This window comes from Hesperophylax consimilis, chromosome 3, assembly GCF_061612785.1.
Source record: "Hesperophylax consimilis isolate HC1 chromosome 3, BYU_Hcon_1.0, whole genome shotgun sequence".
In the NCBI taxonomy this organism is placed as follows: Eukaryota; Metazoa; Arthropoda; class Insecta; order Trichoptera; family Limnephilidae; genus Hesperophylax; species Hesperophylax consimilis.
In genome coordinates, this window is record NC_142838.1 from 33,896,113 (window position 1) to 33,913,943 (window position 17,831).

General features: G+C 34.5%; 1 protein-coding gene across 1 annotated transcript; it reads right to left on the reverse strand.

The window, feature by feature from the left end:
* Positions 1 to 1,458: 1,458 nt before the first annotated feature.
* LOC149425324 (monocarboxylate transporter 9-like) lies at positions 1,459 to 10,143 on the reverse strand. Its single transcript, XM_089650766.1, has 9 exons — positions 9,859 to 10,143; positions 8,740 to 8,866; positions 8,521 to 8,663; positions 8,078 to 8,357; positions 7,172 to 7,352; positions 6,547 to 6,694; positions 6,131 to 6,275; positions 4,895 to 5,083; positions 1,459 to 1,592 (listed from the first exon to the last, which is right to left on the reverse strand). Exons 1-9 carry the CDS (start codon positions 9,946 to 9,948, stop codon positions 1,459 to 1,461), a joined length of 1,437 nt encoding a protein of 478 aa, XP_089506892.1. The 5' UTR covers positions 9,949 to 10,143.
* Between the last annotated feature and the right edge of the window lie 7,688 nt (positions 10,144 to 17,831).

Consider the following 17,831-nt stretch of genomic DNA (forward strand, 5'->3'; position numbering starts at 1 on the left):
ACCATAGGATATTTGTTGAAACATACCATTCTAAGTCAAATCTTCAATTTGGACCATATTAAAACCTTGTTGTGGCCTCCAGTTTTATTGAATATTTTCACAATTTTTGCTTAATTATTACCGTTTTTTTATATTAGTGTAATCCCTCTAACATTCGTATTAAAATATCCCCGTTTCAAACCATCCTTGAACCCTTACTACGGGGCCTTAACAAGGAACGCTAAACTTTTTTCTCGCGACAGGCAGCAGGGCCGGAAGGGATCCGTGAAGGAATATGTGTGCGCATCTAATAGTTTATACTATCGAAATGATGCTCCTTTTAAATTTGGGCAGTGAATCCGAAAATTTAACCAGATTCAGGATGGTTACATATGTGCAATAAAATGGTGTGATGTTTTCAACGGTAGATATTTAAAATAACAATTTTACAAGGTTGTGTCGGTTAAATGTAGTACTTTTTTACGTAAATTTGGTTTCTATAACAATTAGTTTCGCCACCAGAGACCACTAGCAGACATCTTTTTGGTAGCGAGCAATTTCCAGCAGAGGTTAATGGAGCTGTGCATAGTTCCTGAAAACCCCTATTCCCCTCGAGATTTTATTAAAATTAAAATTTCATCGTTAAAATTTATTGTTCTCGATGTACACGTTGGTGTATGAATTAATGCTGCAGATAATTTTAATCTCTCGGAAAAATTGGTTCGGTTTTTCGGACAAACATCTATACCCCTAGAGTCAATTTTGAGGACAGTTCATATGGTTTCATCGAAATTATCGTGTCTTCCTTACTTTCATAGTGAGAAATATGATCTTAACGGTGTTAGAAAGAGAAAACACTACGTTCCATATTCATACTTATGAGTTAACTATATAATGAAAGTGTTCCTCCATGACACTTTTTTATAAATAATTCTTATACGAAATTACAAAAAAGTGAGGTTATAGAAATGTCTTAAAAACGAAAAAAGGTGAGGAATTTTTTAAATTTTATTTTTATTTGGATTCAAAATTTCATAATCTTCATAATATTATTTCTAATCAAACAACTAAATTCAAAAATTTTCATCCAAACAGTGTTTAGTTTTCGGATTCGTTCAGAAATATTCCATTTATTTTTTCATAATAACAAAAGCGGAACACAAATTGTCCGACCTTCTGACATCGTCTCTAACAAATATTACAGTCAATATGCCAGAGAGGTTAATAAAATAGCATATTTTTCTTTCTTCTCTACAGGTAAGCCACAAATCAACTTCAAGCAATCGACAATTTGCATTCACGTTCACACACCCGCAGAACTTCAACGGAGCGTAAGGTTTCTTCTCAATTATATTTATATTCACGTATTGTATTATTTATAATAATAATTTGAATTCGTTAAGTCCTTTGATGAAATTTCATATCCCTTGATTCAGTCTTTTTTATAAAAATAATTGAAACACGTTTTTAAGAAGTGGTTTATTTCGTAACAAAAGTTTTATTTTTGTTAAAGTACCAATACTCGTAAGTCCATGGAATGATGCAGAACATGGCGCAACCCACAGAGGCGTAGAAGGTGACAAAGTAGCTGTCGGTAACATCTCGAATGTAGCCTGAAACATGATAAGGTCAAAGTCAAAATTATGTTGTGTCAATACCGTAAAAAGATAACAGTAATTTCCTTCATACTTTGACGCACAAGAGTCCCAACTTATCCCAACCATCTGGAACCAGTGATACGATGGCATCCCCAACTGGGGTACGTTGTGAGGCTGAAGATAGTGGGGAGAAAGGTGAGAAAGTACCTGGTTTTTGAGATCTGGTCACCAAATATGGCCAAAGCCATTTCAAGTTATGTTTCAATTCTGAATAGTGGTCTTACACCAGGGCGAAACTTACTTACTAAATTAAACGAATAAAATTAACTTGCGCACGCCGGAATCTGAAACCTGCGAACTCTGTCTTGCTAGTCGAGAACCTCACTCCTCAACCACAGGAGCTTTATTAATAACTTGCATGCAAAAATATGACATTAAAGTAAACATATTATGACTGCTCCACTAATCAAAGTTGGTAGTATAAACGCCTTGATCCGCCTGTGCTCGTTTACGATAATCATATTGATTTGGCCCTAGCGTGGTCATAGCGCTGTCTAGTAAAATATCACGATATAAGGATCCGGTAAAACTTTAATAAAAGTTAAATTTTTTTAATGAAAGGTCACCTTTTAACATATATAGCAGATTTTTTTTTACAAATGACGATTTAATATCGTGTACGCGTGACGTCATACGTACCTCGGTTTTGTCGTTTAACAGTAAGTTCAATCCTACTCGGGTCGGTATGAAATATGCCACAGTCTACTAATGCCGCCGACTGACCACAGGGTATTTATGTCTCTTACGGATTAAATAGTTTTTAAATTACCATTTATTATTTCTACGTATGAAATAAAACTTAAATATTCAGAATCATCGTTTGTTGATATGCACGAGTACACGTGTAGTATGTTTGATATTTGTTTAAAACTAAATGTAAACAAAACAAAATAAATTGAAATTGGCAACAAAACGCATAACACAGAGTTAAAATTGACAATTAATAATGAAAACAAATTGAAAAAGTAAATGAAATTGTACCTGGGTGTAATAATAGATTCAAAACTCACTTTCACGGCGAATTTTGAATATATAATTAAGAAAGTATCGAAAAAAGTAAATTTTCTTAAAGGATTAAGAAATAAACTAAATGGAAACACTACAGAGCTCATTAATAAAACTATAGTTGCTCTACATGTAGATTAGCTCTACTGTGTTATATTTGGCCAACGAAGGAAATTTAAACAAACTAGATGCTATATACTGGGAAAAGGCATATACGCAAGCATTAATCAAATGAGAGAGCAGCTAAATTGGATTCCAATAAAAAGGAAACTGTTATTTAATGCCAAATGCCAAAATATTTAAAGGATGAAATTGTTTTTAATAGAGATGTTCATAATTACAAAACCAGAAATGTAAATAGAATTAGATTGCCACATATGAAGAAATCGAAATCACAGAACTGCCTAATGTACAAAGGACTAAAGATGGATTATGAAATGCCTGAAAATATGAAGAATTAATGTATTTAAAAATAAATGTTATTTTAATTGTAAAAATATTTAAGGTTAAAAAATGAAATATTATTTTGATTACATTAGATTATATTCAAATGTTGTATTAACTAACTCAATAAATAATTTAAAAAAATAATTTTATATAAAACGATGATATTCGAGTATTTACCATAATATTACGACTGCTCAACTAATGAAAGTTGATAAATACCGATATAAGCGAAATGGATTATTTTCTTTGATAATTTTTCTATTATCATTCTGATTTGATCACAGCATGGGCACATAATTATAATAATATCACAGAGTTTTTTGTTTCTAAATTGCAACATTCATTCATTAGTCCAGCTTCTTATCTGTGCCCTCCGGTGAACGTCAAGGTTCTCATTTAGGCCCATTATTATTTAATGTGTCTGTATACGATATTCAACAATGTTTTTTTATGCTAATTACCTAGCATATGCAGATGATAAAAAAATATACTTAGTTATTAAATCAATCAACGACTGCATTAAACTTCAAGAGGACCTCAATCGTCTTTTTGTCTATTGCGAATTAAACAAACTTGCTATTAACATCGCAAAATGCAATAAATTAACATTTACACGTAATATAAATAAAATATCCTTTGTATACACACTAAACGGCGCACACGTCAATGAAGTAAAATATATCAGGAACCTTGGGGTAACACTGGATGTTAAATTAAACTTTATCCAAAACACTGATGACATCATTGACCAAGTTAATAAAATGCTGTGATTTATAATTCGCATAGCAAAACCCTTCCACAACATAAATTCTCTAAATTCCCTTTACACCTCATATATTCGCCCGCACCTGGAACACTGTACACCGATCTGGACTCCTTCATACCAAGCCCATATAGAAAGAATAAAAAAAAATGTAAACACATAAATTATAAACAAAATTTACACTTCTCAAATTATACCGAATCCATTAAATTTCATAATTTTAACTCCCTCCAAACACGACGTCTAATTTTTGATCAAATCTTATTGTTTAAAATCCTAAATAATGGTCTGGACTCATCAGAACTTACCAATTTAATAAATCTTCATATTCCGTCTAGATCAACCCGACAATCTGATTTATTTTATCTACCCTCTTGTAGAACAAACATTCGAAAAAAAATCCCCAATTCCTCGTATATGTGCACAATATAATACAAAATTTTACAGCATTGATATTTTTGGTAATAACCTAAAGAAATATCGATATGAAGTAATGCGTACGATCGAATATTAATATGAGAGTGTGGAATGTATCGGGAGCATTTCCTATCCTCTTTCTATTTTCCTCTTCTTCTCCCCTTCCTTTAACACCAAAATTAATTATAAGATATTAAAACTTCATTTCCAATGAACTTTAGCATAAAAAACTACTGTGGCTTGACTTCAGTTAACTTGTATAGTTATATCTATCATTGTATATTATGTAAAAGCTGTTTGTTTCTTACAAAATAAATAAACATTCGAATAATAATCTACCTTCAATTTGTCTTCTTATTTTTGTCACTACGTAAATTAAAAGATCTTTGCTATTGCTACGGCACATTCCTCGGAGAACTTAACGAGTTTCGTACCCTTTTTGACTTATCTTCTCACTTCCGTTATCACTGCAATCCTCTCTGATACTAGGGAAAGCTAATCGCTTGATTACTTGATCTGAAAATGAAGTAAATTGGCAGCTAATGAGTATCAAACTCAATCTGTTGTCCTCAAATCTAATGTAAAAAGGATCAACGTAAAAAAATTAAATGATAGTAATACTAACCAAAAACGGGCAGCAAAACAGTGTTGGTGAAACCCATGAAGAGGATGCATAGCCCGTAGGCCCCGGCGAACTTCTCGGGCCTGTACTCTGCATAGACCAAGGGCGCCGTCAGCTGCGCTGGCCCGCGGAACAAGCCCATCACGAAGGTCATCACCATGAAACTCATGTACGACCAGCACTGCATGAACACTGCAAATATGAGGTACAGTGTTAGTTCTCTAGTTACTGATTATGTACTTATTTGACTAGTTGTTAAAAAAAAACCTTATCATAAAAGGCGGTTAGATAGTTTCTGAACCAATGGAGATTTCTTTGGGCTTACCGCAAGGGTCTCTTTCCAGACCTATCACATTTATAATGTACACGATAACGTTAAAATAAATTAAGCCTTCTAAATTAGCTATAGAACCGAATGCAATTTGATTGGTAAAAGTTTATCAAAGGAGGGTAGGCTTGCAGTTCGTGAATGAGTTCTAAATCCAACAGCTGAAAATGCCGTAACCCACTTGATTGTATTAATTTGAAACCTTCTTCTCTTTGAGTTTTGCAACTTACACCGTTCAAACGGATAAGTCATAAAAACATCTAAAAATTCTGAAGAAAAAAATGGTGTTCGGGGCTCTCTACCCTTCGCAGGACCATGAGAAGTGGAGCAGCATGGATTATCAGGGCAACTGGAGTGAAAGTCACGACCCTTAACGGACAACTGAAGAAAAAGATATAATGATTTCCACTTGTGCAGTTATTAGGGCTCGATTAGTGGCAGCATTTTAATGTCCACTGTTGGTTGTACTATCCACTTGTGTTCGATGAACAAATTTATTATTCATGTATTACTTATTTAAAATTGTAGGTACATCACGTTTGGGTATGTATGTAATGAGTGAAAAAAAATCCAACTGGTAGAGTATCCAACTACTACAATGCCAAATTTCAAGGGTCCGAAGACTCGTAGTTCTCATAGCCCCTTAAACCAATTAAAATAGGGAACTAAATAGTTCCCTACATACAAATGTTTACTTAATTTTGAGGGTTCATCCTGTCTAATGAGGTACGTCGGTTAGTTAACGAAGAGTATCAACAAAAGTGTAAATTCTAAACCCTCCGCATATCCTCCCAAGGGTGACAAAGGTCTTTCTAGACAAATTCCTGGCAAAGTGTTTCTCCGTGCAGTGGTGGCGATATTTTTACAATTAAAAATATAAAAAGGAACAAAAATGCCTTCGTTTTACTTACATAGTTTCGAAACCGCTGCTCCAACGATGGATATGAAGAAAATATTTCTGCTGGGAAATTGATAGAATTTACTGATCAGAGCCAGGATGGCCCGGGATAGGAGATCAGCAGCCGAAACTATAGTCAGACAGGTAGCCACTTGAGACTGAAAATAAACAATTTAAAAATAATTATTAAAAAAATAATCAGGGTTATAAAAAATACGAATACATTTATTTATTTTTTACATTAGATACATTTAAAGCAGACATAACAGTAATAATATAGCATAATGAGAGCATATATTTAAAATGAGTAGGTACAAGTGTTATTACGTTTTGTTAGGTTGAATTTAGTTCCTAGCTAGGCAGATTGCCTGTTCTAAGGAACCAAATGTTTGTGAAATGCATTAATTAGTAAGTTTAAAAATAACTCACGGTTGTAAGTCCTATGGAGTACAGGTAGACGGGAAACATCAAGAAGAAGCTTATGTCGCTGAACATCGACATGGCAATACCTATAGTAATGTTCAAATAAATTATATCTCCTAGCAGCGAGATGTCCATGAATTCTACTATGGCCTTCCTGAAAAAAAAATATCTGTTCATTTATGTTAACATACAATTTTTAATCACAATCACAATAATAATTATTATCAAAATTATGATAAAACAGAAATCACTATCTACACAAGTGTCTATAAGAATGGATTCTTTTTAGAATGGATATATTTATTAACGATAAAATTTGAAAAATATAATTCTTTTAAATACTAATACGGAAACATATTCGTGTTTCCTTTGCTCATATAATTTTATGAAGTTACGTTTGTGTTAGTTTTTCAATGCCCCATTTGGCCGACACCTGCATGAGCTTTATCTATTGGATTAGAGAGTAAGGTTAGCTTGGGTTTAGAGGGAAACGAACAGTTGCTTAATGCGATCGGAAGTATTTACATTTTTTATCGTATTTTGATTGTATTTTGAAAAGCACAGAATACCACCCCAAAACAATACTAATGTCAGCCAATATTAAAAATAAATTAATGCGAATAATTTTTACCATTTCCCAATTTTGACAGCTTCCACTTCTTTCTCTGTGTCCTTGACAGATACATAGCTCGTCCTTCTGGAACAGTTTTGGTGTGATTTGGGGATTTCGAGCTGGTTACGATCTTTCGCGGATTCGTCGTCGATGGTCAAACGTAAAGCTGATGTCTCTTTAGAGATGGTCTTTGAATACTCTGAAAATATTTAGAAGGGTATTAAACCAATTATAAAAACATGAAGGTGTGTGTGAACATTCATTTAAAAAAAAGTTATAACAATTATAGCGCCACAAAATGCATTCAACGGTAATTAAATGCTAATTATTTAAAAAGCTTTGGAGTTGGAGTCAAGTGCGAGCTTCGAAAGTGAAGATATATGAATGGGGAAATACTTAAATACGTTTATTTCATCATATTTACAACTAGCGACTTATGACGTAACCCACTAAGCCTCGAAATTGAGGCTTTCACTGTAATACGTTCCGCTCCTGTTTAAATTAACAAATTAAAATTTTGTTTTCTGCTAAAAACCCTATACACGAATGGTAAATACATTCAATAAATGATATTTACAGTATGTTTAAAAGCTGCTGACAAATTTGAATCAAATCAAAATCTTAACACCAAGATGACATAGAAGCAAGCTTTCAACTCAAAGGCGTATGAATATTGCTCACGATCATAGAGTTGCTATATCTTAGAGTGGGATTTGAACTCCTCTACCGATGATCTCAACTGGCCTACGTCTCTCGTTATTCGTTTTTAATTAAATCAAAATCTTAAGACCTAAACGACATAGAAGAAATCTTTCAACTTAAAGGCGTATGTTCAAGTTATGTTCTAATCCTATACCACGTAGTTCGTCCAAGAGGTGGACTCGGTCTGTCTCTGTGCTCCTTCTACCAGGGTAATTGGTTTACCTATTGGAATCTCTTGATAATGTGGGTTCCTTGTAGCATGCCACTTGACCGGCTGGAAGCAGACGGTAGCCAGGATAGTGTTAGCCATGATGGCGGACAGGATAAGCATGCAGCCTCTGTAGCCATACTCCTGAAGGAGGTATTCCAGCAACAGAGGGTAGAGCATTGTTCCCAAGGCCACCAACATCTGACACGTGCTGAGAATCATCACTCGCTTTTCCACCCAGTAGGTATTGAAAGAGCTGAAGCTGATCACCGTGAGTACTATCACACCAATACCCTGCAATTAACGGAAAAAAAAAACATATTAACTAATGCAGAAAATCTGTTGGTAGGTTTGTAAGTTTGTATTGTTTATATATTTACGAGTTTGCACATTTGTGTGGTTGTGTGTTTGTATATTGTGTTTATCCGTAATATAAGTGAGATATAAAAGTACTTACAGACATGATTCCAGCCGTAAATACCATTTGATAAAGTTGTGTGACAAAGACGTTCAGGAACCAAGACGCTGTGTACAATACGGCTCCAAAAATTCCAACTTGACGCGTTGTGAACTTCTTCAATGCTATGTTAGTCAATATACCTGGAAAACAAATTTTCTGATGTGTGGAAACCTTAATTTAGAGACAAAATTTATTTATATGGAAGATTAATCTCACCAGAAATAGACATGAAGATGGAAGTCGTTCCTTGAACTAAAGTCATGCTCGCTGTGCCTTCTCCCAGATCGATATAGAAGTCTCGGTACAGCATTCCAAAAGAGTTCATATGTGAGAAGGTGCATATCTGTAATCACAAATACATATTTATTTATTATTTTTCAATAAACCCACAATAAAACAACGTTTTAACCTTTTTATTTTTCTGGTGTCAAAGGGGGTTGATAATCATCAAAGTGCACTTCTGCCAAAAGGTAACCATTTAGAAAAACTGTTAATTAAGCTTTAAGGCTATGAGGTGCTGCGCCTTTCTCTACCATGTCTCAATCAATCTTTCCCTGGAAGATTGATTTTTTTTGTACATTTATTTTTATTGGAATAACTATAATTAGTTCATACTCATCTTTGAAATACGATCTCAATACAAGATCGGCAAAAATGACGTTAAATAATTAGGTCCCAATGGCCGAGTTAGTTGAGGCGTTGTCCCGGTAAGACTGAGATTATAGGTTATATTCCCAGTTGAAACCGCTACCTTTTTATTAATTATGTCTTCTTCTCTTTCATGTTTCGTTTAGATTTATTAGTATTATCTTCTTCTTTAATGATATAATACAAACGTCGCTACTTTTGATGTGACCAACCAAAGATATTAGAAGAACGAGATGTGCTATGCGCAGTTCGTACTGAGTGGAATTGTTTTGCCGAGTGTCGCCGGTTTTGTTCACCAATACTACTGCACACCTTCGCTTGCGCTAAGGTATCCGCACTAATACATAGAACAGATTTCTGTGCGTACACGTCCCGATACCGTTCAAAGTACCCTAATTAGGTAGTACTCCGGCTACGGTCCGGCGGCCAACATAGCATATCTCGTTCTTCTAATATCTTTGTGACCAACTGTTGTTTTCTTTTCTATCTTTTAACTTCACTTGTTTTAACGATACATTATCATTTTTACACTAAATATGCACAGGAAAAAATCCTTCGGGTACGCGCTGTTACAACCTGTATATGTAGAACTTATGAACTATCTACCCATTCTACAAAGCCAGGGTGTTTTGAGGACTGCCCCGTTCACAAGCACTAAATATATTTATAGAAATCACAAATACTCACAAAGTTCACAACTAAAGCAACACTTATTACATAACCCCATCCTCCTTCAGGAGCTTTCAATTCACTCTCATTTTCACCAGGGTGGGTCATCGTGATTTAATTAAAATAAGCTTGTCACAACACCTGAAGGCACCGAGATTTTATAGTTGCTTACATAAATTAGCTTTTTCTTTGTGATATTTATACTGCAACGAGATTTGAAACAAATTTGAAAATGATTTTTGAGTCAACCGACGAAGTACGCTAGAATGCTTCTTGGTAGTTGTCGTAATGAAACCATGCATCCGTGGTATGACGTGATGAACTGTCTTGTCCGACTGTACAAATACAGTGAGCAGTCTAGCGCTATCCTCTAAGATGCTTATCAGTGAACTATATTTATATTGTTGCTCAACATGCCTATCTCTTCAGATTAACAAACTAATTATAGTGGCGGACTTAAACTTTCCAACGCTAGGGAAAATCTGTTTTATACCTTAATACCTTATCAAATATCCTAAAACCATATTTCTTACCTATCAGCCATGAGTCCGTGTACACAATGCACATCAGGGCGGAGTGAATTATATATACATATACCTACTACATGAGCAAAAACACAATATATTATTGACCTGCGATGACATCTTCAGGCGGTGCGTTTAATCTTGTTTTTTTTTTTACGTTTTACCAGAGCTCCGTATACAAAGCGCAATTTATTTAACTTTTTAAAAAATTATTTATGGTGACATGGTATGGACTAAGTTCCTTGCTCTTGCAACTCTTTCTAGCGACTTTCGTTAAAACAAACAGTCATGTTATCAACTACCATTTGTGGGTGAAAAACGATTTCTTTTTCGTGAAAACGGAAAAATGGTTTTTCGATTAGAGAGGTTTTAGTTTTAAATGCTAAAAATAAATAAAAATCACTTCTGCCTAATACGCGTGGCGTCTTCATTTGATAATTGTTATGAGATGAAAGAAGTTGGCTAAGGAAAAATGAATGGAAAGATTAAAATGATCACTAAGCTTGTCTAATGCCATTGCGAGCTTCGTTTCGATCCAGAAGAGCGGCCACACACCTCATACCGGCGATGTTAAAATAATCTGGAGCGAGTACCAAACAATTTTTTAAAATTTGTTTTCTACGTTTGAAAAAAAAAAAAAAAAATCATTTTCCACTTCCCTCACAAAAATAATATCAAATCGAAAAGAATATTTGAAATAAATTATATATACTTATTTTAAATAATTTTACACATTTTAACGTCAGTAATTTATCAAAAATACAAAAAACTCACAAGTCCGCAACTGCAAACATTATATTGAGGTAGAACCTGGAGACAAGCAGCCATGTGGCAGCTTCGTGGGACTACCTATATATTGTATAAATATATGTATTATGCCAAATGTGTTTTGTTAGAAATAAATAAATAATAAATAAAAAAAAAATTAAAAATTAAAATTAAAAAAATATATATCTGTTTTTGTTGTTTGTTTTTGGGGTGTTATGCCGTGTTGCGCTAACTCCTTCTTTAGCCGACGTTTCGGACAGCGTTGCAGTGTCCATCATCAGGGCAGATCCGGTAGATCCGAAGATGTGATAGGGGATCTTCGGATCTACCGGATCTGCCCTGATGATGGACACTGCAACGCTGTCCGAAACGTCGGCTAAAGAAGGAGTTAGCGCAACACGGCATAACACCCCAAATACAAACAATAAAAATGCTTTTGGCCGTGAGAATCTAAAAACTTACCTATATATCTGTTATTTATTTATTAAAGACATTTTGTAATACAACACCAATAAACATTTACCTTCGTTTTATTCTCCTTTTTACTACTGAACATTACATTTAATACTATTTGTGACAACTTAACTGTCACATTTATCAACTGCAGCATGATTAACTAAGTACCTACTATGCGATAGTACCTAATGGTAGTGATTATAATTGTAAATAAACAGCCATATTTACAAATATGGCTGTTATAAAACAAACTAAGCAATATTCTAAGAACCTTTTATTTAACTATCTTCAAGGCTTTGAAAATACCAGTGACTCTTCTATTTACTTATTTAAAGTTAATAAATAGTGATAATGAAATTAATATCTACCAAATCCGTCAGCCATCGATAATTGGATAGCAGCCCAAATAATGTATCGAAAATATCGTATAGTTATCGTTCTTGTTGTTGTTGTTCTTGTTGATGTTTTTGCTATTGTTAGGAGGCCCTTAGGAAATAATTATAATAATAAAGTAGTTCAGGAATGGAAAGAGGTATGAGGTTGGGTTTGAATCTGGTAATCAGTGTGTATGGGAGTGACGGACGTATGAATCCATCCTTGCAACTGCTGTCCAAGGCTATGGGTCGAAAGATTCCTTCTGAAAAGGTCTAATGGTCTCCCTCGACCAGTCTCTACCGATTCGGTTCACCACTCAGTAAGACCTAGAAAAAACTTACCCCATGAACCCGGGCACACCCTGCTAAGTCATCAAACATAACGTTTTTTTTATTTAGTTATAAAAGTACATTTTTGTATCTAGTATAAACCTTTTAACTTATTTCTATTGCATTATTCTACATTTTTCTGTGTCAATTTTAAAACCAACTATGAAGCTCATACACCTATAAATAGACTACATCATTTTGGCAATAAATTTGGGAATATTGTAGACATGCTTAAAGATTCCGTATTAGTTATAAAACGAAATCTTTTTTATCATTTTACTGAGATGTATGAATTCACAACTCCGTAGTGAATACACTTTTGTTTTTATATGTACCTATATGTTTCTTAATACATATTTAGCTTTCCGTAATCCATACTATTAATTTGAATTTACCTTAATTTAATCAAAAATCATAATTTATTGTTAACTATGTAACACAACTGTATTAATTGTTAACTACTTTTGTAAAAGCCCATTAGGGCGTAAATAAATAAATAAATTAAGGACACTTTACAATACATCTAAAACTTATTCTTTATCGTATTTAGGCATAACCCACAGACACAAGTTCTTATGGCAGAAGTGTTGGGTATCCAATAAATGGTTCTCGGTGCTACTCCTACCCGCCTCCCAAATTTAAAATTATCTTTAGTTTTACTGTGCATTATTGTCATTATTCGCCTAGTTTGGTGGGTTTGTTTTTAATAAATAAATACTAAATTAGTAGCCACTACGAGATAACATCGAAATGCGCCTATCTCGATACAGAAATTTCGCAGTGAGACAGGAATTGAAAAATCATTTTATGTGTTAAAAAACTTTATTTTATCGAGACAATAAATTTAAATAAAAAAATCGATCTAATTCTCAACTAATATTAATTAAGACCAGAATAAGACTCTAACACTACATCTCTTTTTGCCCTCTTCTATCCTAGCATGGCAACCATCAAGACAATCTTTATCTAGGAACATCTCTTCTTTATGACGGAACACCGGTAGAACTGTCTTTTGTTCACTATGCTACACCGGTATAACTGCCTCTTCTTCATGACTGAACACCGGTATAACTGCCTCTTCTTTGTGAGGGAACACCGGTAGAACTGTCTTTTTTTCACTATGGAACACCAGTATAACTACCTCTTCTTCATAACGGAACACCTGCCTCTTCTTCATGACGGAACACTGGTATAACTGCCTCTACTTTGTGACGGAACACCGGTACAACTGCCTCTTCTTCATAACGGAACACCGGTACAACTGCCTCTTCTTCATTACGGAACACCGGTACAACTGCCTCTTCTTCATGACGGAACACAGGTTTAACTGCCTCTTCTTTGTGACGGAGCACTGGTACATCTGCCTCTCCCAGATTCCGGAACAAAGGTATAACTGCCTCTTACCAGTCCCTTGAGATGAGAAACCATGATATTTTACGCATTTACATTTCAAAATTGATGGACTCTTTCTCTACTCTAACTACTCATTTCCTCAGAATGATCAGCTTAATATTAATAATCTCATGTCGTATATTTGTTGCTCCCGATGAAGTGAATAAGATATTTGACTTTCCTTCATTTTATATTAAATTTAATACATAATTACGATAAAAAAAACTCTAGATAAGTATCCAGCACAAGGTATTTTGAGTATGCTCCAATAAATCTACTTCAAAAGCTAAAATAATAATTTCGCGTAAATACATGGTTATATATACATAGTGTCCATGGTTTTATTTACAAACTAAGCAAATTCCCGTATTATGGCGGTAACATAATGCAAATAATAATAATTTAATAACAATAATAAAATTACATATAAAAACTAAAAAATATATATTATAACAGATATTCTTATTTTCCGTAATTATCATCATGTCTGTAACGGACGCAGTTGGCCACATTATTTAATTTCATAAAAATATGTTTTACATTTATAAAATGTGCCTACCCCACGTCAATGGCGAAATCACCACTCCCCGCCACTGGTCATTTTGTTCCCATTTTCGGCCAAGGCGGCCTGAAAACTTTGTCTCCGAACGGCTTCGATACCGCATCGCGCGTCTATCTCTGCCGAGCGGATCGATGTTCAACATTTTACTATGTCAAATTTACTAGGAAAAATCAATTTTTAAATGTTGCAAATGTCTATATTTTACTTGCACATCTCCTCGGCGGTAGTTAAATAAACACTATTTGCTATGTGCTACCACTGAGGAGATATTAAAAATGCTGTTTTTCACATATATGTATAACCATTTTTGTACAATAATTTTTACCTTTTTTGCGTGTACAAAAATCCAGGATCCTCGTAGCATAGTGAATCTTATTTTTTTCTGAGCGCTATGTTACGGGAAACCTGAGAAAAATACTAACTTAACGATATTTTACAAATTTGATTGCTTCAAGATCATTTTTACACTTTTATCTACAAACTTTTCTCATTTTTTGTCGTATCTTGGCAAACTAAAAATCTAGTTGTCAAGATACACATTCTTATAACTACTATGCATTTAAACTATGCAATTGTTATTCATGTAAGACTTCAAAATCTTTTCAAACTCGCAAATTCAAGCGTCTACCTTCGGCTATGCTACCGGCAAAATGAATATGCGACATTTTGCCGGGGCATATAAACACATTACTGGCGCGGATAGAATCACCCACCACTTTTTGACTCACAGCCCAATGTCGGGTGCGAGTCATGCTTATTGCATATAAGCAGCCACACAAAAAAATAAAAATTAGTTCATCTTTACCACCGAAACCAAGCGTTTTATTATCTACAAGTGACTCCTGCCCACCATCTGCCTCACCTCGCCAAGTCTTCTGCTCCAAACCTTCTGGCGTTACCTCCTCAAGATCAGCCGGCCCTACTCTGGAAAACCGCCAACGCCAGAAGCGAGCAGAGACGAAAGCACACCCAGTACCCAACATTCACCAAGCACTGGGTGCGGGAGGCAGATTTTTCATCAATTTACACTACTATCATCATCATCGGCCGTAAAGGAGCATTTTCATCGGTTGAAGACACGGTTTGGAACCGGCGCCCAAATCTACAGTCTTGTGCGGACTCCCGTCCAGTACAATATCATTATTTGGGCAGCTGTCCATTTATTGCTGGATGACAGATTTGGGTGCCTTGCTTCTCCAAGCCAGACCTCTTTACATGCTCATTTCTTCATGTTCTCAACTATCAGAGTTGTCTGAAAGACATCGTTGAACGATAATAGAGATAAATACGGTATGAAAGGCCATTTTTTCCCCGATTTCCACAGCGATTGAAAATTAAATTTTGCGCCCTTGTGGTGATTTTCTCACAAAAACAATTTCTCACAATCATTATTAAATTATAATGTATTAAATGATTACCATTCGTCATGGATTTGCGCTGAGTAATAGTTTTTTTTAATAAATTATCCACTCAGGATCAAACCCTCAATAAGGTCGAACCCCCATGTAAATGCCACAGCTACGCCTCTGGTTAGTTTGTTACTTACGGTTATTTACGTCATATTTTAATAGATTAATTCGTGTTATGATCTGTTTCTTAAAACATTAATTTGCTGTCGAATAATAAATTTGTTTCATTTTATACTATGCTCGGTTTCGTTACAGATGCCACGTTTTGTTAAAACTCATCTTATTCAGATTTCTTTATTCTAAGATCATAGCCAAATCTCAGCTATTGACTTTAATGTTATTTATAATTAATCGTAATGACTAATGACCTACATATTTTACTGGCATCATGGGATTGTTAGAAAACTTATTTTCCTTTTAAAATTTAAGTTTTTAAGCCCTTAAAAAATACATGTTTTAAGATGATATCGATACATTTGTTGAGCCGAAACGGTAAATATATTAAATTCTTTCGATAGAAAAAAAATTGCAGAGTGTGCTTCGAATATTATTAAAAACACGCTGTGTTCATTAACAATGCTCATTTAAATATTTTTCGAGAGGTTTTTGCTCTATTTTAAATAATTATTGTTTAATTATAACTTTTTTGTACTAGCGCACTCCCACTAAATTCGAATTTATATATGTCTATTTCTTCTTTTTGAACGCTTACTACTTCCTGAAAGTCCCCGCATCCTCAATTTCTACCGAATTATAACAAGTTTCTCTTTAAATCCTTAAGTTTTTAAGTTCTAAAAGAAATATATGTTATTTTTAAGATGATATGTACATATTTGCTATGCCGAAACGTTCATTATTTGAAATTCCCTCGGTAGAATAAAATCGCAAAGTAAGCTCAGAAAATTATTAAAAACATGGTTTGTTCTGTTATTTAATATGTTATACCTAGACGTAAAAAAATTACACTCAAATACTACAGCATTTGTGTAGAGATTTTTTCTCTATTTCAAACGTTCGTGTTTTGTTAAATATTTTCACCATTTTCGCTCAATTTTTAACGTTTTTTTTAATACCTATTAGCGCTCTTCCTCAAACATTCGCATTTAAATATCTCCCTCTCAATCCATCTTTGAACACTTACTACGGGGCTTTAAATAAAATAATTTATTTGTGTCTCAATTTGTACTCCATATCAAATGGTATAACATGCTAAATGTCACAAAGCAATCTGCGTTTAGTAATCCGGCGCGTGTAATTATGATAGTATTTCTAATATTTGTTAATGAAAGTTGGCCTAATAAACATATTAGTTATTTTCAGGCAAAAAAGATTGAAGGTCAAGCACTGAATTGCTATCTGAAATATAATTTGGGCTGTTGCCATGCGTATGCAGGGTTATTCAAAATTTAATTTGGTAACTCTATATTTCAGATTGCGAACTACTGACAAATATGAAGTAATTAACATTATATAATACAAACAACGAAGTTGACAAATATACAGTTTATAAATGGTAAATATTAACTCCTTTGTCTGCACGGAAAACATCTAATCAGTAGCTGAATTTGTTCCACACTTGAAGGTATTACTGAAATATACGGTGACTCGGCCAGAGTTGTTGGTAGAGTTGGTACATAAACTATTTCGTTTATGAGCCCTCACAAGGCGTGGTGAGATCTGGAGATCTCGGGGTCCAGAACTGAAGAGCCAGCTCTTCATTCTAAATACAATCTTTCAATACATTTCAATACAATACAACCTTTTGACATGTGCACCGATTCATTGTTACGCGGATGACAGTACAGTTCATGATAGCTTTTTGTTTGACAAGCCCCCAAAGGGCACACAAACTCCAACGGCTCGGAGGGCTTTGAAGCAGAGAATGGACGGTTATCTCGAGAGTATTTCCTCCTGGGGTAAAAATAATCTCGTCGAATTTAATGTTTCAAAGACCCAATCCTGTCTGATTACGTCTAAAAGGGATCTAAATGATAACCTAGTCTCCTTCAACGGAAGCAATCTTCCGAACAGGCCTTCCATTGATATGCTTGGTGTAACTATAAGTGACCAGCTCAGATATGGGGGCTCCATCGAAGCCATAGTAAAGCTGGCCTCTCAGAAGCTGGGCGTACTATACAGGGCCCGCAGATACTTTAATAGTACACAACTGCTGAAC

Bases quoted from the DNA above. Each gene is read 5' to 3' on its own strand.
- LOC149425324 (XM_089650766.1), bottom strand. From the start codon at position 9,948: ATGACCCACCCTGGTGAAAATGAGAGTGAATTGAAAGCTCCTGAAGGA. The intron at 7,353-8,077 runs GTAAACCAATTA...AAATATTTTCAG, and splicing joins TTATCAAGAGATTCCAATAG to AGTATTCAAAGACCATCTCT. The intron at 6,695-7,171 runs GTAAAAATTATT...TTTTTTTTTCAG, and splicing joins GCTGTCAAAATTGGGAAATG to GAAGGCCATAGTAGAATTCA.